General features: G+C 39.8%; 1 protein-coding gene across 6 annotated transcripts in view; it reads right to left on the bottom strand.

Moving 5' to 3' along the window:
* Positions 1-24,227, bottom strand: part of LYST (lysosomal trafficking regulator) — an 85,147-nt gene that overhangs the window by 56,899 nt on the left and 4,021 nt on the right. For 4 of the 6 annotated variants that reach the window (XM_027901318.1, XM_027901317.1, XM_027901316.1 and 1 more), the window contains exons 1-4: positions 19,126-19,223; positions 3,856-3,939; positions 2,896-3,094; positions 411-501 (exon numbers count right to left, since the gene is read on the bottom strand). In XM_027901318.1, coding sequence (XP_027757119.1) covers positions 411-501; positions 2,896-3,087 — 283 coding nt within the window. In that variant the 5' untranslated portion in view covers positions 3,088-3,094; positions 3,856-3,939; positions 19,126-19,223. Of the gene's footprint in view, positions 1-410; positions 502-2,895; positions 3,095-3,855; positions 3,940-5,881; positions 5,968-19,125; positions 19,225-24,227 lie in introns of those variants that run through there. The other 2 variants (XM_027901314.1, XM_027901315.1) reach the window with 2 other exon arrangements.

Raw genomic sequence — 24,227 nt, forward strand, 5'->3', positions numbered from 1 at the left:
AGTATGTATCACTTTTTTGGTTTTTAAAAAAATCAGTACGTTTTCCCTTTCTACTCATCACGAAACCCTTCACATTAGAAATATCACATGCTCTTTCAAATCCCTTTTTCCCTCAGATCACATGAAAAGAAGAAAAATCTCAACATCAAGCTCAGCAACACAGTAACGTAAGCATTACCTTTCACACTGACCAGAAGATTTTACCTTCTCTGTATTATTTTTATCTTCCTTGTATGCTGATAGGACACTGGTATTTTTGAACCTAAATTATCTACAGAACCCACATCTTCATTCCATGTTAGAGGAATATATACTACAATGGGCTACTCTTTGGTAGAGAGTTCTAGGCTCTTTAGTAATGCACAAACTACTGCCTTTAGGTGCTTAATACTATAAATGATAAAATATACCTATTGCTTTTTCTTCTTGGACAGGGATCTTCCACACCAATGGCAGAAGTGACAGAAGGAGGGTCAGAAGTTCTTCTCGACATGTCAGCTCCTATGATAGGAACAAAATAAAAACAAAAGATCTTGTACTTTTAAAAAATAGATTAACCTTCTTTATTTTACCAAACTATTCAGTTCCTATGCACCTCTGTTGTTTTAAGCACTGAAAAAAATGACCTAACTGCAAAGAGCGCTATAGTCATTAACTAGAGCCAATCAGAAAGCATCCAAGATATTTATTACACCTCTGCAACTGTTTCTATACAAAGCTCTTCTAATCCCTCTTGTTGAAAGAACTACTTAAAGAAGAAAACCGGAAAAATCAAAGACACAGAACTTGTTGATTTAATCAAAACCAACATGAAGCCCAAGATAAGTTTGAAATTTCCATCCTTCCAAAAATGTAACTTCAAAGAACTTTATTTTGAAACTTTCTACTTTCTCCGAAGTGACACACTTAAGCAACTGAAAAAAGGCTTACATTTACAACTGATCTTATTGACTCATAACACAAAGGCAACATTTTATGAGAGGAAAGGGAGAAGGTTACTCTTAATTTAAAAAAAACCACTCAGAATAGAATAACCAGTAAAAACCTTCCCTCCTTTTCTAACACTTATACACTAAGAATTTCAGTGCAGAGGAGAACCACAGAAGGCACAAAACTCAACCAATTCCTTTATGGAGTGCTTTGCAGCACAATCAGAATAGTTTCAGCCCTAGAGGTCAAAAATTTTCAAAACCAAAAAGCTGATTTGAGCATTTTGGCACTTAACATCATTCAGGGACATGCAATTGAAGCAACATCCTTCTCCAAAAACTCAAGGTGGTAATGAAGTGTAACTGTATGGAGACAAGAAACTTCAATAGTTTTATATATATATTTATATATTTTTTTTATATATATATATATAAAACTATTGAAGATGCTTGTCTCCATATATATATTATATATATAAAAATAACAAATATATACAGTTATATATATATAGTAATAGAGGTAGCTCTACAGCTATCTCTCTATATATGTAATAGCTGTATTGGTCTGATAAGGCTATCAATTTAAATGAAAGTTTCAAAATAACATCTAAACCTATTGATACAGTACAATTAAGATCTGAGAACGAAGCTTTTTCAAAGTCATTCTCCCAACTCTCTTTTTCTGTTATGGTATTCTCAGCAAGACAAATTAATTGGCAGTGGGAATGAGCAATGCAGCATTCAAAGCCTAATAATAGGGCTGGAAAAAGGCAAAATACTAACTTCAAATTTCAGTGGTACACTTCAAAAAAAAATTTACTTTCATCATTTCTCCTTGCCTTTAAAAAAAATCCTGCTGAATTCTAGATGCTACAAGCTTTTTCCCCCCCTTTTAATTCAGAAAGCGGTTTTTATTGGAGGGGAGGCACATGGAATCCCTCAATTCCTTCTTACATGAAAGCCAGCTGTTTTTCAAACAGCTCTGGTCCTGAAGCATCTATTAACAGCAACTACATAGAACTCAAATGACATCTAAAAACCCACAGTTATACATAACTGTAGTAATGTGGATTTGCTGTTTAGACAGTGCACCTACTGAAATCCAGAACCAAACCAGAAGACCAAACTGTAGTCTTAACACATGAAGGAAAATCAAACTTACAAGATGAATTTGACCAGCATTAACAGCTGACCTCACTTAAGAAAAGGGCTGTATAAACTCAATGAGGATTCACCTGGTTCATTATTTTTAAACATTCAGATCTGAAGTTTCAAGGCACAAAGACATAAGCCACATCTCAGCCAACCAATTGCTTAGTATCTATCCAATAGTGTTGAAGAGGAAGGAAAGGAGAAAGACAAAGAAATGGACATCTGCAGCTACAGGGAAATGTGCTAGACTTTTTACGTAAAAAATAGTATAAACTGATCATGTCTTCTAAAATACTTTCTCTTTTGAGCTGAAGTTACAATATATTTACTTTATATGATGTCCAAGACCAAGTTCCTTAAATAACAAAAATATGTCTCATGGTCCAAAAACAAAATAAAAAGGTGCATATTTTAATTTTATTTTATGGTCTTAAACCAGCAGTACCATCTCAAATTAAAAACTGCCAGTTTGTACTGCAGGTTCAATAAACACTCATTTCTCTTGAAACTTCTAATCTATTTCCTTTTTCTACCCAGCTACTGCACTTGAGCTTCACACATGCCTTATTAATGGTTGCTAAACATTTGATTATCAGCTGGCAAATAGGTATATGATTACCCCATTTTTTTTTCTGTTCCTGCTGAAGGACAGAAGGCAACTGCAACATCTTTTGAGCTTATAGTCTTTCCAATTACCTTGTGCACTCTTGCACAAGAAGGAAAGAAAACCAGCACCAAGAACAACATAAGCCAGACAAATCCACACAAGTTAAAGCTCAATACAAAAATTATAACCAGTTGAAAAAACTACTACCTGATCAATAGTTGAGTTCAGAGTGGTAAGCAAAACAAACCCACGGCCTTGAACTAAGTATTGCCCCAGTGCTGCCATATGAGTTTCCTCTTCTTCATCTTCCCTGGCTTCTGTCCTCTGTACCACTGCATTGCACAGCCTGTTGACATCAGTCAAGAATTCCCGTGCCAGTGAGTTACTGGCACTGCTCATGTCTGAGCTGTAAGTAGAGGAAAGTACAGAAGTTAACTCCATCAGAAAACACATTCCTTATGGAAAAAAAGGCTGGGGGAAAGAAGGGGGTGTTCTCACCCCCTCCAAAAGACAGGCTGTCTGTAGAACTGAAGAGTCAATATACCAATGTAGGGTGCAAGGGAATGGAAAGAATGAACTTAAAGAATTTACTTCAGTGAAACTTTAGCTAACAGCCCATGACCCCAAACACTGATTTTATAAGTCTACAGGTAAAAGGCCTGTGGCAGAGCATTGTCTCCCACTGCATAAATGAAAATTAATGACTTTGGTTCCAGCTTTTCTTGTCAGCACTAGTCTATGGAGAAACATTTAAATCAAACAAGGCAAGAAATGTAAGACTCAGCTGTCTAAAACTCAAGAGGATCGCCAAAGAAAGCAAAACAAAACCAAGAATCAGTGATGTCAGCTATGGAAACAAGGGCATTTAATACTTGGAGGGTTAGCTCAGTTGGTTGGAGCATGGTGCTAGTAATGCCAAGGTTGTGGGTTTGATCCCTGTATGGGCCATCCACTTAAGAGTTGGACTTCATGATCCATGTGAGTCCCTTCCAACTCAGAATAATCTGTGATCTGTGAATCCACAGGAACCCCACTTAGTGAATGCTAAATAAGACCTTGGAAGCCATAGCAAGCTCATTTGCACCAATGGTACAGAAAGTTCCTTTCAGTAGCAAAACTGCAAACACTTATAATGACATTCACTGGGGAAGTAACAAACATTCTTACCAGAATCACTCGGCCAGCTTAACACATTTATCTTCTATCTGGAAAAAAGGCAAATATATTCTGGAAATATCACTCTTGGTTCACCTGTTTTTAAAAACAAAAAATGTCATAATCAATATGCACTTTGTTTTAAAAACTCATTTTATGATAGTTATTTGAAGAGTCCTTGAGGGGTTTTTTTAGCTTTAAATCTCTAGTTTTCACTCTCAGCTTATGATTATGCACAACAGATATTCTATTATAGAGAAAATAATTGGTCATATGAGAAGTTAACATAATAAAATTAATTAGTTTTCAAATGTAAAATGAGCTAGGTATGCAAGTTTAAATAGTTCCCCCTAGAAACAGTTTGAATTAGTGATTACTAACTTGCAGCTCTAGGTGCAAGTGATGGATGATAGGAGAAAGTGATTTATGAAGTCAGGTGTTGATGTAAACGCATTTTAAATCCATCCTTCTAGTCTGTCCTGGTAGATTACCAATCTTTAATACATTAAGCACTGGGAAAGATGTAGTTAATAAAAACTGAAAATTACCAATGGCAAACTTATCAACTTATCAATAGGAATACAAAGGGTAGTAACCACGAAAAGCCTCAAAAACATTCAACTACAAAGGTCTCTAGGTAAGCACTCAGAAGACATTTCTTATATCCGCAGTTAATTAACTGGGGGGAAAAAAAAAAAAAAACAGCAAAACAGATGGGGATAGGAAAAGAAGAGAGAAAAAAGACTAAAATTTTAGTATTCTCAGATAGCAAGTAAATAAAAACTTCAACTTTAAATTACACGAAAGACTTCCTTAAGGAAGAAGACAAACACTGTAGGTTCCCCAGGCAAGCTCCTAATAATAGGCCTCCCTTTGAGTGCTAGGAAATATGTTTCAACCACAGCCTCACAAACTTATTGTTTCAGTTAATACTCAAAATTTATTGAAATAGTTTAAGCAACTAGTGGTTTTGCAGTTGCACCAGACTACTAGAAGATGTAGAAATACGCTGTCCATCCTGTTTTAGTGTCCTTCCAGTTGAAGCTTCAGTCTCCAGGTTTCCTGCATTGCTTGTGTTATTATATGGATTCAACATACATTACCATATTCTATCAAAAGGGTGGATTCCCAACGTCAGTAGTAACATAAAGTACTGGTTTTTTGCTGTTAATGCAAAGAAATTAAGCATATCTTCTTAACACAGTAATTCCTTACCCATTCTGTGTTAAATTAAGATGCTCTCATTTTACAGTGCAGAAAAAAAAAATGTAAGGAAATACCATGCTGTATAATGAATCACTTCTTTTAGAAGGACTTGTTCCAACAAGTGCTAGCTACTTCTCAGTTGTACCTATTTCTTCTTCTGCAATTAAGTTCTGAAACAGACTGACAGCATAAAGGTGTCTTTGGAAACAGTCTGTGACATAACCTCATTATTCAACCCACCTTGAAGCTAGAGACAAAGAACAATACAAGGAGAACAGAATTAATTAAGAAGCTTCAAAAAAAGGCTGCCTATGGACAGACAACCTTCTTCCCTTTTGTATTTGCTTCCTGACCAGTGATTTTAGCACTTAAAGAACATTATTTTTCAAAGAAGAACTCGGTGAACATCTTGCCCTGCTGATGATGTAGCATAGTACACACTCTGCAGGGGAGTGGGAGGTGCTGGTTGGTTAGTTTGCTTCCTGATTTTTTTTTTTTTTAATCCACCCCCACTCTAAGGTTTCAGCTTGCTGGTCACCCTTGTGTTGTAGATTGTGATATGCTGACACTGCATCCCACACAGCATGGAATTTCATCTCCAAGAAAGTATGCCAGGCGATTTGTTTTAAGCAGGATCTACTCTGCTGCAGCATTTTTCTTTTGTTTCAAGCGACACATCTTTAACTGCTGTGGTGCCTGGCAATATGGAAGCTGATGCTACACAAACTTCCTGTACTTTAAATTTCAGAGATGTTACCATAACAAGGAAAAACCCCCAAAACCTAAAACATCACATACGAACTAAGCCATATGAGAGCAGAAAGAAACCTACTAGAATGCTGTGTGCAGTTCCAATGGGATGTTTACAATGTTATAGTTCTGGAATACACTGTGTGTCAGAGCTTCACATAGGCAGCCCTTAAGAAAAAAAAATCCCAAATCAAAATATCACATTCTTAAATTCCATGTCACTCACTAGGAGTTTATTATTATCATATTTCATAAAAATCACCTCTACTACATAGTATTTATTTATAAAAGGAAAAAAAAAAAAACAGCCATGAATGATCTGACATTCTCCTACAATCTGCCCTGTTCATGCCAATCCTTCCATCATCCCCATAATTCAACTTGTATCACATCTGCCCTCTGGTCCCTTTCTGCACCAGCTCTCGAAGGAATTACTTTCTGTTTGAGGGTGTGGTAGAAATAAAGTTCCTGCACCTGAAACTTGTATTTTCTCTGAACTTCTTTCCATTTTTATGAAGTTGCTCATCAGCTGAGAATCTTAAAGCATAAGGTTGCTTTGTGTTTACTTCAGTGGACTTCAAAAAAACTTAATTTCAAGACCAATTTAGCAATCTTGAATACTGAATCAATTATATACTAAATTTATATAGTGCTAATGATTAGATGGTATTATCTCTAACATCAGTATCATTTGTGGAAAGAAGAAAATGCAACAAAAACTTGGGGTCAGAATTAATTCTCTGTATATGAGAGTGAACTGGGCCTTTCCTTGATTATGTTTTCAGCAATGCATTTTCCAGAAAGGCTTGGAATATCCACTAATATGATAAAAAGTAGCAATTACAAATTTTTTACAGCAACATCATAATAAAGTGCAGGAACAAAGGAGAGGCAAAACATTTGATGGTCTCCAGTTGATAAACAGTTCTAACTAGTGCTCTAATAAACCTACTTCCCCACAACTTTTTTCTTTTAAGCTTTTCTTTAATGTTAATTTCACAATTGCAAAAAAGCAACTTCTTAAATCACCTCTATTTGTTGTAAGTAGATGCCAGTAAGTATCTTCAAATTGCTCATTAGTAGTTGTATCAGTCTAAAATTGGCATGCTACTGAGTGCTGTTCTTACAGCTGCAGTGTCAGGCTTGACTGTCCAACTAAAACAAGGTGACAGTGTACCTAAGAAGGCATGCATGGTACATAAAAACCACATGCAAGCCTTAATTTCCTGTAACTCACTACGTTATCTTCAATAAAGCTGTCTTCTCTACCAGGTTAAAGGAATATCTTACTGCACTAAAGGAGTGACAGCCAGTTTCATAAGAAAAATAAACTTAAAAGAAGCTATTTTACAGATGATGTAAAGAGAAGTGGAGAACATATAGCTACATGAAGTTGTTAATTTATTTACCTTCCCTAGTTTTCTGTTTCAGGTAAGAGATAAACACTGGCCAGGCTTGGCACAGCTCCAAGTCCTTTTAAGTACAGACTGCAATGAAGTTGCATTTTTAGTAGGTAATAAAATTAACACTTTAAAAACCTCTTCAGTTTCTATAGGATAAGGTACAATCAAGTTCTTTCTGGCCTCCAGTTCAAAACCTATAGCCCTTTCACCTGTTCCATAGAAAAAAGTATATGGGAATACAAGTCACAACTGGTCAACAAACACTAAATTTACTTTACACAGTATTTATTTCGGTTAGCAAATACTTGCCCCAGCCCCATAGCTTGTACTTAATATTTATGCTCTGGAGAGCATGCTTGTTACCTCTTCAAGGATTTTAACATTAATATGATTATATCAACCATTATTTAACCAGATTAAGTTTGGGGTTAAACTTTCAATTTAAGCTCAAGCTTCTCTAAGAGGAGGACACATGCATAAGTAAGAGCACCAGCATGTTGTTATTAACACTAAGACATTCCACCTTCTGCAATTGTAGCACAGATTTTCAAGTTTATTGCAGAAACTAAGTTTATCTTATTAGTAACAGACATCAGTTTTGATTGCCAGGCTCAAACTAATGCATCACCAAAATCAGCAGTCTTCCTTTTCTGTTCTTTTGATATGATTCAAAACTTTACACAAGCTGGAAACAAATACCCAGCTGATATTGCCAAAACAGGTTACACAGCAGGAGCAACGCGCAAGACCTAAAGAAAACAGGAACTTGCTATTCAAGCAGAGCACCTCAAAGCATGACATGCTTTGATGCCTTGCTTTACTGACGCACGGCAATCGGCCAAAAGCATAGCTTACAAAACACAGGGAACATTTACTAACCATCCAGCAATTCAGATAGTCAAAGACATATGCAAATAAGAGCGAAAACAAGACACTTCAAGTTTGATTTATTCTGAAACCAGACAACACTCCAGCTCTGCAGATCTCCTACTTAGTATTTTCAACCACTCTGTTCTCTGCTCTTATTTATTAACTATTTGGGGTTACAGAAGCAGCAAACCTAGTAAAACATATTAAGGCAGTGTTTCTCCAGCCACGATGCTGCACACGGAAAACAACCTCTTAACATACAGAATTTATCCTAAGATTGCAGGTAGCTGCCAATTTTCTTGGCACAGTTCTACTGGTTTGAAATCCTTTCGTCAGGGGGGTTCCGTAACCAGCTTTTAGCCTTCTGTGTAATCCACTAGATAAATATTATTTCCAAACAAGTTTTCAGAGTCTCTCTACCCATAATAAAGAAAAAAATGAAACCCAAAAATGCTTGGTATGTTTGGGTAAATAACACATGCACTGTCCTTTTAACCCGCCAGGGAAGTGTGTCAACTTCACAAGACAGTAAACAAGTATTATTTTAATGAACACTGAAAAGTACATTGAGACTTTCAGAGCAATGATGCTTCAGTATGTACAAGTGTGTTTATGTCTGCATAATCTTACTGAAGCCACTTTTATGTATTAACTCCAATCTCACCTAAATGGGATATTTGTCTTGCAACACCTGAGGTTTCAGAGTCCTGCTCCTACAAGTATCTTAAGCCTTCTATAAGTATATGGTCTACTTACGTTCTGCTCCCTTGGTATTAAAATTTAATCCATGGAGTTCAGTGCTTATACAACCTGAGAATTAGAAAATTTCTAGCTCTAAGTGGATGGGAAAGCATTTTATCTTACACTGGAAAAAAAAGGACAAAGTAATTATCTGTGCATTCTGATAAAAATAGTCTTTAAAGAAATACTCATTTTCATACTGTGTACAGTTAGGAACACTGTGACCTGGATGGCTAAACTAGCCATTCCTGATGTAGAACAGGAATGCCAAAGAAAAAAAACAAGTAACATCAGACAAATACTATGCCATGTTTGGCCAAATAAAAGCAACAAGGTACTTCCCAAAATACCTGCCACATATAGATAGATACAGATAGAAAATCAAGTCAGCAAACACACCCAAGGCTCAAGGCACTTAGTGGCAAAGTGACATTATTGAAGGTACCAGCAGGTCACCTTCTCAGAAACAGTTTGAGAGCTGTCATCTTTCTGGATCAAGACACAGACCTGTGTTATACCACAGAGCGAGAAGAAAAAAGGAAGGAAAAAATGAACCCTTCCTTACTCCCAAATTATCATTTCCCACGGATTTTCAGGCCTCAGGCTTTTTTGACAGTTTGAAATGGGTAATTTCTTTGGGCACAATTTGTTGCAGACTACACTTCCAAAACTTGGTCAGTGTATTCTTTCAAAGGTAACTTACAATGTATTTGCTAGAGTTTAATCAGCTTCCAGTGATATATTCTGACCTGTGTTTAAGTCTGATCTGCCCACATGACTATTTCTAGAATCTCACTTCTCCAGCATAACTATTGGAAAAGTCAGCTCCGAATGATAGAAGCATCACTCAAAGGTACCTCAGATTAATGTGTACACATTACTTGTGTTTACATACAAGAAAAAAAAAACACAACCCCACAACTCATTTTTTCTGTTCGACCATTTCCAAGGTTCATATTAGGAAATGATTTCCATTAAATAAACTCCAATTTACATTCCCAGTGTTTCTACTGTATACTGCCATTTCATTATTCTGTGGATCTAGCCCCTTAAATGAAAAACATACTCATGGCCCTGAAATGCACAAACTTGTCCTGCAAGGGTGAATATCAACTCAAAACAGCAAGTTTCTAACTTATTACCTGCAACTAACTACACAATGGCTCTAACTTGCAGCAGCACACAGGTGACTGGAAACTAAGGCAAGAATATTAAGATATAATAAATTGTGTTAAAACGGTCAATCAGACAGGGACTACCAAACTCAGAAGAGAGAACCTGGCAAGAAAAGAGCGAGTGATACAGGATCTGAGTGCCTCAAAAGGAAGGTAGCTCACATGTAAACTACCTGCAGACTTTACCACCTATAAGGAATAGACTAGAGATCTATAAAAAATGTGGAACATACAGTTTGTATGATGTTTTAGAGGGCTGTAATTCCAGAGCTGAAAACCATAATCATTATTATCATAACAAATATTCTATTTCTGACACCCATCATAATGAAGCTACAGGCAAAACTTAGAGGATTTCAGCAACAGCCCTAGCCTACCAGGGCCTCACAATACAGGGAGAGAGAATATATGGCAGAGTCTGTACTAGGGTATGGTAGAGGCCAAACTACTTTATAATCCAAGCCTAGCAAGCTTTAGGGATTGAGAAGCCTAACATCCCTCTCTATTCCTAGTGCCTCCTGACTGTCAGTTGTCCACATCCACAACAAACTATGTTCTATAGAACACAAACAGCATTTAATCAAAATTTAACTTAAACTACAATTTCTTGTCCTTTTTGATTGTGAAGTATTCATATTATGATTTTTTCCATCATTTTAAAGCCTGCTTATGAGAAGAAACTAATTTCTATTACCTGTTTAACTCATAACAAGGCTTTACAAGTAGACTTTATTATGCTGCTGTAATTTCATGATGCCTAAAAAGTGAATTTGTTGAACTCGCACATATAGCACCAGTAAACCTTATTCATGCGTAATGTTTACGTTTTGGAAAGTACCATTAGCTTGGGGAATAGAATTAAATGCCAACTGTCTACTCATACAACACACTGTCAAAATCTTTGACTACATGTGCCATGAAGCAAGAAAGAGGAAGTGAAAATCTGCTGGTAGAAAAATATTTTAGTTTTATGTCATCCTAGGTTTTCCACAAATAAATACCTACTTGACATATATGGCCTTCATTTGGAAAAAATATGAACTAGGTTAAGATTTTTAGGAGTCTTTAGTGCAAAGCTTAAAGAATTGTTCACTGCAGTAATGACCAATGCAATCTATTGTAATGGAACAGAACAATGCAATACCAACTGTGTACTAAGAAAGCAGCATCAGAGATTAGGTGATCAATGCTAGGAAAGTTTTTCTTGCTGAAATTCAGGAGGTTTTCAGGTTCTGCCTTGAGCTATGAAGATCGATATTCCCTTTACAAGTTGGCAGATTATCAGAAATTTCCTCCTTTTGAGTCTGGATGAAACATCACTGAGACAGTGTTAATGGCAAAGAATCCTACAGGTGAGCTACACAAGTGCTTTGAGACAGCTTCTCAACTTAACATGGAATTTTATTTAGTCAGACAATATGAAAGACCTGCAAATACATTCTTGTCAAGCCTGAAATCAACTAAAAAAATTATTCAGCTATTGAGATAAAAAGTACAACACTAATGAAAGATAAGCTCTCAAACAATCACCTCTACACTGAAGCAATGCATTAACCCTGTACCCATGCTATACTCAAGTTTATGCTACACTTGTGATCTCATAACATCCAAAGTCAGTAACTACAACATAGTTACCTAAATTAAATCCATTCCAGTTCATTTAAAATTTTCACATTTCAGATCAGTCTGTGCAGGCACAGAGAATAAACATTCCTTACAAGAGGCATGGGGAAAGCTGGGGGCCTTCACAGATAATCATTACAACACTGTGTCAGAAACAAATATGCTTGCTATCATGGACACAAGCTAAAACGCACTGAAGAACATTCATGCTGTTATCAATACCATGAAAATGTTAGAGACAAACTGTGTTAGCAGAGTTGAAGGCTAGGATCTGTTTCAGATCTTATCTGAAGAGTCAGAAGCCAACACCTGTGCAAACACAAGGTACTAAAGGAAGGAACTGACAAATATTCCAGCACAAGACAGAATGGAAAGACCGGTAAGTTGTTCCTAAAGGAAAATGAAGAATGAATATAAGCTATGAAACATTTATCAATGAAAAGGTTGAAAAGGCATTGCTCTGCAGTGAGCCTTGTTCTGAACACTTCTCAGAATAGCAACAAGTTCTTCCCCAAATTAAAATACATACACTTAATACTCCTAAATACCTTCTTCCAGACTTTAGGTTTTATACTTCCCCCCTTGACAGTCATGTTGCACTGTAATGACTAAATCTAAATACCAAGACTAACCTCCAGAGACTGTGCAGAGCAAAATTAAAGCAGCAGTCTACTACTGCAGGTAAGACAGAAGTTCTCTCCAGCAGGGAGCCTACACAGATCAGCCCGGCATGATCAGGCAGAATTGTGAATACCCTCTTAAAATAATCTGCAGTAGAGCAGATCAGCAGATAGTGTGGTGTCTGGGACAACTGGGAAAAACACTATAGCTGTGACCATACTACAATTATGCAGACCATCCAGTGTCAACCTGGAGATTATTTTAAACAGCAAATGTACCACTCAAATCATGACCTGGAGGACCACACAAAACTTTTTGTAATTTATAAGATTATACATTTTGATTACACCAATACTCAGAGAAATAGGAGACAAAAATTTGAGCAGTATCTTGAGGTACTCTTGCTGAACAGGGATATAAATGAGTAAAGGCTGCTCTAAACTGAAAGCTTAGTAGAAGAATAAAACTAGAAAGTAAAGTGCTTAAGATAAATTTTGGCATTGTGTCTAAAGTACCCACTACAAGCGAGTAAGTAAGAGAGGAAGGTCAATGATAAGAGTTTTGAAAAGCAGACAAATTCTGCTTCTGAGTTTTCAAAACTGGTCAGTGAAGTTGGCATTTTCTATTAGTAATCAGATGCAGACAAAACAGCAAGTAGCTATTCTAAAAGTGGTAATAAAAAAAATTTACCTCATTATCTGAGAGTTTAATACACTCTTATTCCTATTAAGCTCACTATGCCAGCTTTTTTACAGCTGGCAAACAGCTTTGGTGGCTTTAGGGAAGCAGACCTCATACTTCCCTCCAGGCTTTACAGTAAGGAGGTATTTATTCCAGCTGCCCCTCTTGCACTGAGCTGGACCTAAGAAGATCCAGTCAACAGTCAAGGAAACTTTAGGCAAAATGACTCATGTAACATCTCACTTTAGGTAGCTTTTCTCCAGTGGGAATGAAAATAAGAAACAGTAAGGATTTTTGATTTATTTTAAAAGTTTAAATAACACTCAAAATTAGTCAACCAGTATAGACTCCAACAGAAAAATTGTTATTGATAATTACACTTAATTACACATAATAATGACTAGGTGTATGAAGTTTCCCAGTATAGTTACAACTCTCTACCCACAAACATTTAACAAAATGCTTAATCACTGGAAAAAATTCTAAATTTATCCACAAGGAAAAAAAAAAAAATGCAGCCCATTTCAAGTCCCCAGACTATAAATGTCTATCACACATGCACACATACAAAAAAGATTTTTTTTTTTTACACTGCTGAGAGATAGTTGGGGAGATGCATGAAGTGTGCCAGATGAAGGCTACATATGTAGCCAAGTAGTATTTTCAGCAAGCAAACATCATACGATAATTTTCACTGCAAATGCTAAGGATTTAGCAGGACTCCAATAATCAAATCAACTTTTTAACTGAAGTAATTTAGGCTTCTAAAAATAGTTCTAAATTAATGAGGAGTACTTTCAGTAGCTGAAAAGACACAGATACACAGCATTTCATCTATATATCCAGACACATGAAGGGAATTCTGCTCTCCTTTGATCTTTTCCTAATTGAAACATACAAACCAAAAATGAAACTACGCACTCCTCAGTGACTCAAATCTCCCCATTTCACTGTAAGAAGCAAGTAGTATAAAGATAATGTATGCAAAGTTTTAGACTTTAGGGCTTATGTTTTGTTTTCTCTACGGCAAGTCATAAGAATGTTTGTTCTCAATTCTTGGAAATTAGGATTGTTAAACTCTCTTGCCTTCCAACAGAAAGAAGGTCAAAGACTATCACTTTTTTGGTTAATTTAAGACTATTTCTGTGTTTGTTCGAACTATTGAATCAACACTGGATAGAGTTCAACTCCTCAAATCCTACAACAAAAGTGTATTTCTGGATTTTTATCAGCTCCTGCAATAGAATTATGAACTGTCAGGACTGCTGCACTAAGTCTTAAATATTTTCCTTACTAATTCACACTTCTCCGGAATTTAGACATTGAGAACTATTCATCCCTTCAGATAAAGATGAGGAATGAGTAACAAAAACAGTTTAGGTAATACACTAAAGCCTATTCAAATCAGTTGTTTACCAAAATTAAGCAATCTAGTTAGATGCTTTCCGTCATTTATTCCCCCAAAGAACACAAATCCTTGGTAAATATCTCTACAATACTAAAGAAAAATAGATGAAGTCAAGCGTTTGCTGAAACAAAACTGCATGAAGTTAACATCAGTTTTAATGCTCTCAATGAAGCCTTCTTTTTGGCATTACCTAACAGTAATTCCTTCTCATATTTCACCTTCCCAATTTTCTCTAGGGAAAACCAAGACTTTCCCTACTGTCAAAAGTCTAAATAACCAGGAACTCCCTCATCCCACCTCACACTTACTACTTCATACTTGCATACTTTTCCATCGAGCACCGTGATGTTTTTAACCGAAGCCAAAGAGCTCAATTTTCTCTGTGTAGGGAAAGAGGGCAAAGAATGTATAAACATGAGGATTAACTGAGATTGTCAGAGTGGTTGAGCAAGCATCTGACAGACACAGCCTAACAGCCATTAGTCTTCCACCATCTTTCGCAAACCACCATTCATGATTTGCCTTCCACTTCCCACCTCTTAAATTATCCAGGAAGCAAAGGAAAGCTCTTTCACAATATAAGAGCCTCAGCACCACATAGCTCAACCCCATACAAAGTGCCACAGGGCAAGCCCCAGATGTCTACAGTGAAGTACACAAGCTCAGGAGTGCAGAAGACAACCCTTTCACTGCTTCCCACTGCTTGGCTGCCACAAAATCCCACCTACACCAAGAGCAGGCAGTATGGAGTTACCTGTGGGGGAAAAGAAGACTAAAAAGAAGACAGAGGAACAGAAGAGTGGAAGCCCTGCTCTTCTGTAACAAACCAAAACCACAAAATACATGAGCTACAGAAAATGAAGGAAGATTAAATGTGCAGAGGTGACTGAATAAAGCCAGTGGAACTTCAGGGAAATATCCAAAACAAAGATACAACAGAAGTTTCAGCACTTACAGTTGCCACGATATAGCACTTACTCTAGGACTTCACTATACTGATCACAGCATGACATACCTACCCCTTCTTCAACTTACATAAGCCAATGAATTTTGCAGATTTTTTTCTGTCCTACTCTCACTCAGCATGAGATTTAAGCTGTATCTTCACAGAGTGCACAGCTCAGTTCCCTAAAAATCATACCAGAAAGACTCACGCTTCTATTCTATTCAAACAGTACACAAAAAACCTGACTTCCAATGAAAATGAGATTCTAATCAGACCCTAGGTTGCAAACATGAATCAAAGAGCTAGCATAGCAAGAAAAGCCTCCCAACTACACACTGCATCTTTTTCTCCTTTCCCATCATCACACATGCCAGTATCGCTTCTGTACAGAGTGCTCTATTTGGAAGCAAGACTTCTCCATGCACTAATTTCCAAGTCCCTGAACACACAGTCCCCCTACATATGACAGTTCAGCCCACCTGACAACTCAGGACTAGCAAGAAGGTGTTTCTGTTCCTCCACAGCAACTCTTCCCTTCCTCTTTCTCCAGCACTGCACTCATCCATTTCCTTCGTGATGCAACTCATCTGCCCAGGTTTGCAGAAAACTATTTCTTTCAGCTGGATTTTTTTGTTGTTGTTGTTAAATTGGCACATCGAGGGGTCAGGCACTTGTCACTGTCAGTAAAGGGAAGGCTGCAGGAGGGAGATTTCCCCCTTCAGCAGTTACAAGCTGCTCGATCAGCTTAGCCAGCTCAGACAAATCAGCCCAGGTGACAGAACAGAAGGAACCACAGGTCTCTTGTACTTGATCTTGTCCCAGGTATACCATCACCAGATCAGTGCCACCACAGAAAACAACAGCTGTGATGACACCAGCTCAACTATTTGATGCTATGTAAAGGCCCAAGAACCTTCACAAAACAGTAATTTGCCAAAGTAACTGACATTCTCACAACTACTTTAAACTGGAAAAGAAAGCAGGAGTCAAAGTAATCCCAGGCATAAACATAAAGCCCTCCCTCCACCGCGTATTACAATCCTTTTCTAACATTATAATCCAATTTTCCAACAAACATAACAAAAAAGACGAAGTAGAGACATCTCAGGCAAGAGCTACTACAGTTCTTAACTAAGGAAGCCCACAGAGTCTGACAACTCAAAAAGGAATAAAACAGGTATTAGTGTGGCCTTGTCAATGACAGCTGTTCAGTGCAAAGAACTGAAATTCACCTGCAGAGGACAAGCAGGCATGTTCTGGACAGTGAGCACTTCCTGGTGCGGCTGAATCCTCTTACAAAATAATCATTTCACCCTGCGTTCCCTCTGCTCCCGTCTGCCCTCAAAAGACAAGCATCAAAATTAGTTTTGCCTCAGATTTTCTCTATGGGCAACACTAACTGAATTGAAAAGAGACTACTATGACAATGGCAAAATTCTACAAATCCTATGGAAATTAGATGACAAGCTGAAGAGTGAACAATTTTATATTAATAAGGAAGCACCACGGTCTATTACAGAAATCACTGACAATAGAAACACAAAACTGACAGCTCCCTGAAGTGTTGTTCATAAAATCACAGCATTTGCTTACACGCTTTGAGCTTAACTGTAACTATATGAGAACAGCAACTTACTTTCAGTAAGTGTTAAGAATAGAGTTTCCTTTTCCAGTTTTTACATATTGTCTAGCTTTCCAAGAGATTCTGTGCTATTGTTCAAAGTGCTCACAGTCTTAAACCACACCAACTGATATGGTGACACATGAGTGTCCCCTAACAGGGACTAAGAGAAAAGAGGAGGCAAAAGAAGCATTAAAAAAGAATCTTAATTAAATGGTTATTAACCTAACAAAAAAGCTTTTTACAATCAATTAAACATTTTTAGTGGAAAGCTGTCTTGGAGTATGGCTAAAGAAATTCACAGTGGAAAGAGAGAGGAAAGGCAGGAAGAGAGTGACATCAAAAAAACTCCTCTTAAGAAATCTGTGTACAGTCTTACAAACTAAGTGACAACTGACTTCCTGAGGTCTCATTTACTATTAACTTCGGGTTTTGAAATTGAAACCCATTGAAAACCATATGCCTTTAGCTTGCAAGATTCTCTGTCCAAAGTACAATGAGGAAGAACAGTAAAATTAAAATACCCTAGAAAAAGATGTGAGTTTTTTTTCTCACCTATGACTATATGAAAACAATCATTTTTCATTTACTCTCTTTTAAACATCCACCATTAACTCTCAGAGCCACTAACCATATATTTTCTAAACTATTTTCTACCTAAGAAGATACTTTCTTCTCTCCACTACTTGTCTGAGAGCCTACAATAAAAGAAAAAAGGAGACTCAAAAATATTTTCCTGAGTCCTTATCACACTATAGCTTCATCATGATAAAAGCTCCATGTAGACATGGTCTCCTATCCAAACAAGCAAATTGAGACCCTTCCTTCAGGAAGAGTTAAGTGTTCCAGGCATGTGTTTTCTGCTACCTAACATAAAACTATGATACACATGACTAAAACAGATGGTTGTCCTATCACCTCGTCAGCAACATTACAATTATATTAGTGACACAACCTTGCACCACTCACTCCTCTGTAGCTCCTTATATTGAAGTCTTACTGATTCATGTGGCACTACAAGAAAAAAAAAAAAAAGTCTCCCATCCAGATTTTTTTCTTCAGCCAGTCTCATGTATAACCATATTAGATGCTTTTCCAACTTTTAAGTCACCACATACAGCCACCTCATTCTCTGAATTTCTTAATTTGCTCTGCTTTCTCTTCTACAAGAAGTTTTATTCTCATTGCCAGTAATTCACCTGCTTTCCCTGCCACCTCCCTCACCGCAGAGGTAAGTAAAAGGCAGCTCTTTAGTTCCTTTGGGGATACCAGGTAACGTCCAATTCTCAGATTTTTGTTTTTTTTCCCCGGGGAAGCATCTTCACACGCTCTCCCCACGCTCGAAGAATATCTAGAAGAGTTCCCATCGCTCCTCTGTCCACTCATTTTAATGGATTTTTTTAAAAAAGGGCGACTATTGTATATCCCACGTCCGCCAGCGTCATCGCATTTCCGTGAACAGCCCACATTTGCTTTTCTTCAGAGGTTATCTCCTGTCTGCAACACACGCCTCGCTGACAGCGAAGGCTTTGTGCTCCCGCTTTGCGCCAACCCCTGGCCCAGCGCATCCCGCCGTGAGGCAGAGCACAGGGAATCGCAGGATCGGTCAGGCTGGAAGGGACCACCGCGGGTCATCTGGTCCAACCTCCCTGCCCAGGCAGGATCATCCGAGAGCACTCGGCACGGGATTGCGCCCAGACGGTTCTCGACTATCACCAGTGAGGGACACTCCGCAACCCCTCTGGGCGACCTGTTCCAGTGCTCGGTCACCCGCGCAGCATCCCGGTAACACGGGAGGGGACGGAGGAGAGCCCGCACGCACCGCCTGTGTTACGCACACAGGGTATTAAATGTCAGCCGAGGCCTGCCGTGCGCAGGGACCGCTCCGGGCCGCCGAGCTCTCGGTGCCGGCCCCAGGAAACACGCGGGCCCCGCACCCGCACCGCCCCTCCCGCCGCCGGCGGCCGCCGCTGCCCGGGAACCCCGGGGCGGGCCGGGCCCCGCCCGCGCCTCCGCCGGCTCCTGCTGCTTCCGCCCACCGCGGCGCCGGGCTGCCCCGGGCCGCCAGCGGCACCTCCCGCCGACCCAGGCGGCAGCCGCCGCCGACAGCCCGCCTGGCCCCGCGGCTCCCGGCGCCGGCCTCGGCCCGGTGAAACCCGCAGCAGGGCCTGTGCCCGCCGAGCTCCCTCCCTGCCAGTCCCCCCCGCCCCCGCTGGCGGTGCCCGCTCCGGCCTTACCCGCTGCTCGCCCCGCCGGAGCCGGCGCTCCCGGCCGCCCGCTCCGCTCTTATCCCGCTGTCAGCGTCCCGGCAGCCCATGGCGGGAGGTTCCTGCCCGGCCCCGCCGAGCCGCCCGCCCCCGTCGCTCCGGCAACACAGTGCCCGCCCCAGCCCGCGCCTCCGCTCCCGCCCCGCTCCCCCGGGAAAGGCGGCGGAAGGGCGCTCCTGGCAGCGCCGCGGCGAGTCCGGCGGTGGCGTCTCCCTGTGCTCCCCTGGCCACGCCGGGGCAGCGCCCGGCGGGTGCCACATGGGCAGATCTGGGCTGCAGTTCCTGATGGGGAACGGAGCGGGAGGATGGTCCCCATCTAAGGGCTCAGCCAACTCAGACCACCGCCGCCACAGCCACCCCCTCCCCGGCTTTAATGGCAACATCAGAAGCACCCTTAACATGCGTGTCACGTATCTGTTCCCATCTCGCCCGCTGGCGTCTGGCGCTGCCGGGATGCTGCCAGCCGCTGCCCTCGCTGGGCTGCGTTGCCTCGCTGGTTGCAGGACGAAGGGCTCCCGAGGGTTTGCGCTCTGCTTTCGTACTTGCTTAGAGTAAATTCTTGGAGCAGGTTTACGGCTTCAGAGCTGGGCTTTGGCATTTGGCAGGATTGCCCAGAAGAAAGGGTTGCCCTGAAAGGGCTGCTCGATCAGCTCCCTGTCAGAGCTGGTTCACGGACACAAATAAGTCAATAGGGTGCCTCGACTCTGTCGCTGCTCTTGCCTGCTCCAGGAATTCACCTTGCACGGCCAGGGCACTTACTAATCTTCTGAAAGTGTCAGCAATATGTTTTCTGGTGATGTTAACAAGCACGTTTCCTATACTCATACATGCCTAGGTTTGGCATAACCATTCTGGTTCCTGAAATTAGAAAAATGTACACATGTAGTGTGCGCAAGTGCAACCCTCTCACATCCTTACACCTCTCCCTGGTGCATTGGGCTCCTACTCCATGACCTTTGCTGCCTTTCCCGGTGAGGACCCTGTGACTGCATTTCAGTTATCATCCCAGGGCCTGCTGTCTACCTCAGTGGCATATTGGCTTTGCAAAACTTAAACCAGGCTGCCTGCAAGGATTACACGGATGGACAGAGTCAGATCTTGGGAATGCTTTAAACAGTAGGATCCCAGGACCCACCTGCCAAAGCAAGTTTAGATACACACGATGTAACAACAGTTGAGTCTTGCAAATATAAACTTTGATCTGCTTGTACACCCTGCTTCTTGTAGTCTTTCCCATAGCATTTATTTATGGCCACATTTCTTATTTTTTCCCTTGGCACCTGCTTTTGGCTGTTCACGCTGGTCCTCACCTTAACAGGGAGCAACCTGTCCCTGTCAGATGGGTACTGGGTTAAATGGACCTCTAGTCCAAGCCAAGAGAGCAACTTCCCTACAAGGACCAGTTTGTGCAGACCCCAAGACAATATCTTTCTCCAGGAATTAAGCACCTATGCAACATTTCTACACTCAAAAATGGCTTAAATCCCTTGAAAAAAACAGTCCTAGGCAAGTACCACTGGTATTTCAGTAAAATGAGGAAGGGCAAGGGACCTGACGCGCTGCTTTGCTGCCAAGCAAGGTTACACAGCACAGCCACAGAGCTGCAGGCATGGGAGCCCCAGTGGCACCCCATGCCCACTCTTGAGAAGGCCAGATCTCAGCTCAGTGAGACAAGTGTCCTTCAAGGGCACCCAGACCTCTTCATTGGCCACAGAGAACTTGGGGACTTAGGGGAAACTGGTTCATTCAATACCCTGGAGTTTAGATGCCAGTTACTTGCTAATTCAGGCAGACTAAATCCTACTTTTAAGCCAGTGTATTTTAAACTCCTGTAGAACATGGTAGGATTCGGTCCAGCCTATCCCATCTGGCACTTTAGCTACTGGAGAGGAGAGTGAGCCAAGATTCCCAATCCTGAGCTCAGAGAGTCGTTGCCCTGGAGCAAACCCCCTAATAACACTCACACAAATCCTCTCTACTTCCTGCAGCCAAGAAGAAAGAGAAGTCTCTTCTACCTCTGAACCAGGGCTTCCTGTTTACTGAAAAGAAGAGATAACACTATTTTATCCTTCTTTCAGATCTTACAGTTGCTGTAGGATGACTGCATGCATGTGTCCCTCCTCACTGCTGACAGTGGCCCAAAACCAGAGGTTTCTACTGGCCTATCCCATGAAACTCCAGCCTGCCAATACCTCTAAGGCTCTTTGCTGGTACTTCAGCTGCTGCCCAGTTTTCCTCAGTAGCAGATCTAGGGCAAAGCAAACACAGTGCTTGATATTTACACATTATCTATGGTTTTCTCAAGGACAGTAGTGAAACTAAGCAGCCTGTACATTGCCTTGTGTGGTGGTACAGCAGAACTCTAACAGCAGCAATGAAAATTAAGTCAGTTACTAGCAGTACATCAACTCACCCTTGGAATATTAGCTTTCAAAGTGCAAAGAATAGGAGCATTTCAGATTGATAACATAAGTTTTACTGAAAATACAAGTTTTCAGATAAGAATCGGCTATCACATACACCTGAGTGAATTTTTGTAAGGTGTTTACTAAAATATTCAAGAGGGAAGTTAGCCATAGCCTAGGTTGAAATGCACTGAAGTAGTTATCAGGTGTGTGCTAAAAAAAGATTATAGACTGTTTGGACTAAAAATATTGTTAAGAAAGATAAGTAGGTGCAATTAAAGATTTTATCAGAATTGTAATGTTGTTCTCACTTGAATGCTTCAAAGTGCAACCTGTCTTTTAGCTCATGCAGATTCTTTTTAATTACAGTAATTAAAGCTCCTGCTACAGATATGACACCATGCCTGTTGTTCAGTTTTAAATCAGAGTTTTTCAGTAAAGTACTACACATTCTGAATTCATGAACATCATATAAATTTGCAACAGCTCCATGAAAGTTAGTAGAATGACACCAGTTCAAGCCTACTGCAATTCTCTCTCTTTTGCATACATGGAGAAGATAATAAGAAGGAAAATAAGCAAGAAATAAGAATACAAGTGGTATTTCCCTACTGTTCTCCTGGACAATAGAACAAGTCCACAGCACTAAGACCTGCACAGGTCACATCGGTATTCACATTCTTCAGTGTGTTGTATTAATGTTCACAGAGAGAGGATTGAGATCAATAGCCCCAAAATTTTAGCAGTCAACGAGCTACTGACTGTTCCTGGAATTTCTTAAGTACCCACTACACATTTTTCATAAAGCTCCATCTGCTCTTATCAATAAAGATTCAGCTGAAAGCATTACAAAGGCAACGTAAGGCCTAGATTTTGCGAGCCATTTCTACGGTCTCATTCTCTCTCCTTTCCAACAAGTATTTACTTGTCTAGGAAAATTTGCCTATGCTTTGGTGGTATAATAAAAACAATATTTAAAACTGTGGAGTAGTAAACATAATGAGTGAACTGTCTTGAATCCAGGATCTTAAATCAGAGACATTTGTGGAAAGAGTATCTTTTGTCAGCCGAGATGAGCAGAGTTTCGGAGGGGAATGAAAAATTGCCAGTTTTCCCAAGGAAGCACATTATTCCTTTTTTCCCCATACTACTTTAAAAAAGTCTGAAAGAGTAGGTTAAATTAAAAATAGTTTTTCACTTGTGGAATCACAGAATGGTCTTAGGTATTCGTTAAAAAAAAACCATGATGGTCTAAGTGTGGTCTACCTGTACCTTGAGGAGAAACAGTCCGTGAGTATCTGCTCACTTCCAGATCAATGTTGGAGGAGATAGCTGTTGAATAAACTCAAGGATGAAAAATCCAGGCTGGACAATCTTCATGTTTGCATTCTTTATGTTCGAATACAGTAGTATAGAATGAACAGAGAGAAAAGAAAAACTTCATCCAGTAGTTAGAAAGCAAAAGGGGGAATTAAATGCTTCCAAAAGGAGCTTAAAGCACAGAAGTTGTGGGAAGCCTTCCCTAGTTGTTTGTAATCCTTCTTTAAGTTTTTCTACTGCAAGCAGGGCTTGATTTCCATTGCAGTAATTCCTGGTCAGCACACACTGACATAAGGATGTATTTACTGATAGTTCTAGGTCTCATTTCCAGAACAGAAGAGCAGGTAGCCAAATAGACAGGTGAAAACACACTGTATGACCCCTAAATTTGTCCAATGTCTAATCTAGATGAAAGAAGTAAAAATTACTTGCATTATCACTTTTGAATCAGTGAGTCTACTTTGATTAGCCTTGGCTTTTCCATTTAGATGGAATTCATCAAGTTTAAAGCTTACTCAAAGACAGCTGAGGTAAATCACTAGTTGCAATGTATGCTGAACTAGAATTAAATTGCCTTGAGTGCAGTGAGTTTGAATTATGTAAGAAAACTTGATTTATGTAGAAAGAATTCCCACTACAAAGAATGACACAAGCCTAATGAGAAATGCAAATGGCTTAAAAAGCTGTATACAGGACTTTGAGCTTTAATTTGCACCTTCTCACAGCTTGTAAATGTATGAATTACACCAGATCATGGTCTCTTACAGTTACACATTGTCATGTGTCTGTAACAATGCCTAAAGACTCAGGCCCGTTCTGCAGTAAATAGTCAGGCAAAAGATGTGCTCTTGAGCTGAGTCAGTTGAAGAGGTTAAACTGAGATGAAATCTCAATGAAAGCATGTTGTTTTCATGCAGTTTTCATATGTTCTTCTTAGGTCCATTGCTGTCTTTAGCCGGATGTGAAAATACTAGACCTCCTTATCTTCCTAATCCTCTGCAAAAAAGTATTGCTCATGGTTTCAAGACTCCTTGTCAAATCTCCCATCTGCTTCTCTTTTATTCCATTTTGAAGAGTCACAGACTATTTAATCATTCACTCTCTACCATTTGTTCAGCTTTCTTGCCCTTCTTTGAACCTTTTTCTTGTTCTTTATAGCATGAGAGAATTAGAGCTGCAGACAATACTCAAGATGCGTGTTTGTCATGAATTTCCTGCATATTATACGTATGTTTTTCTCCCTATTTTTTTCCATATTAATTCCTAATTCTAATTCCCTTTCCTCCTCTACCACTGAAAACTGGGTTGACAACTTTATAAAACTGTGTGTCATAAATCAGGGACTTC

Source organism: Empidonax traillii, unplaced genomic scaffold (assembly GCF_003031625.1).
Source record: "Empidonax traillii isolate 1590-97213 ecotype Southwest subspecies unplaced genomic scaffold, ASM303162v1 scaffold773:size403244, whole genome shotgun sequence".
NCBI lineage: Eukaryota > Metazoa > Chordata > Aves > Passeriformes > Tyrannidae > Empidonax > Empidonax traillii.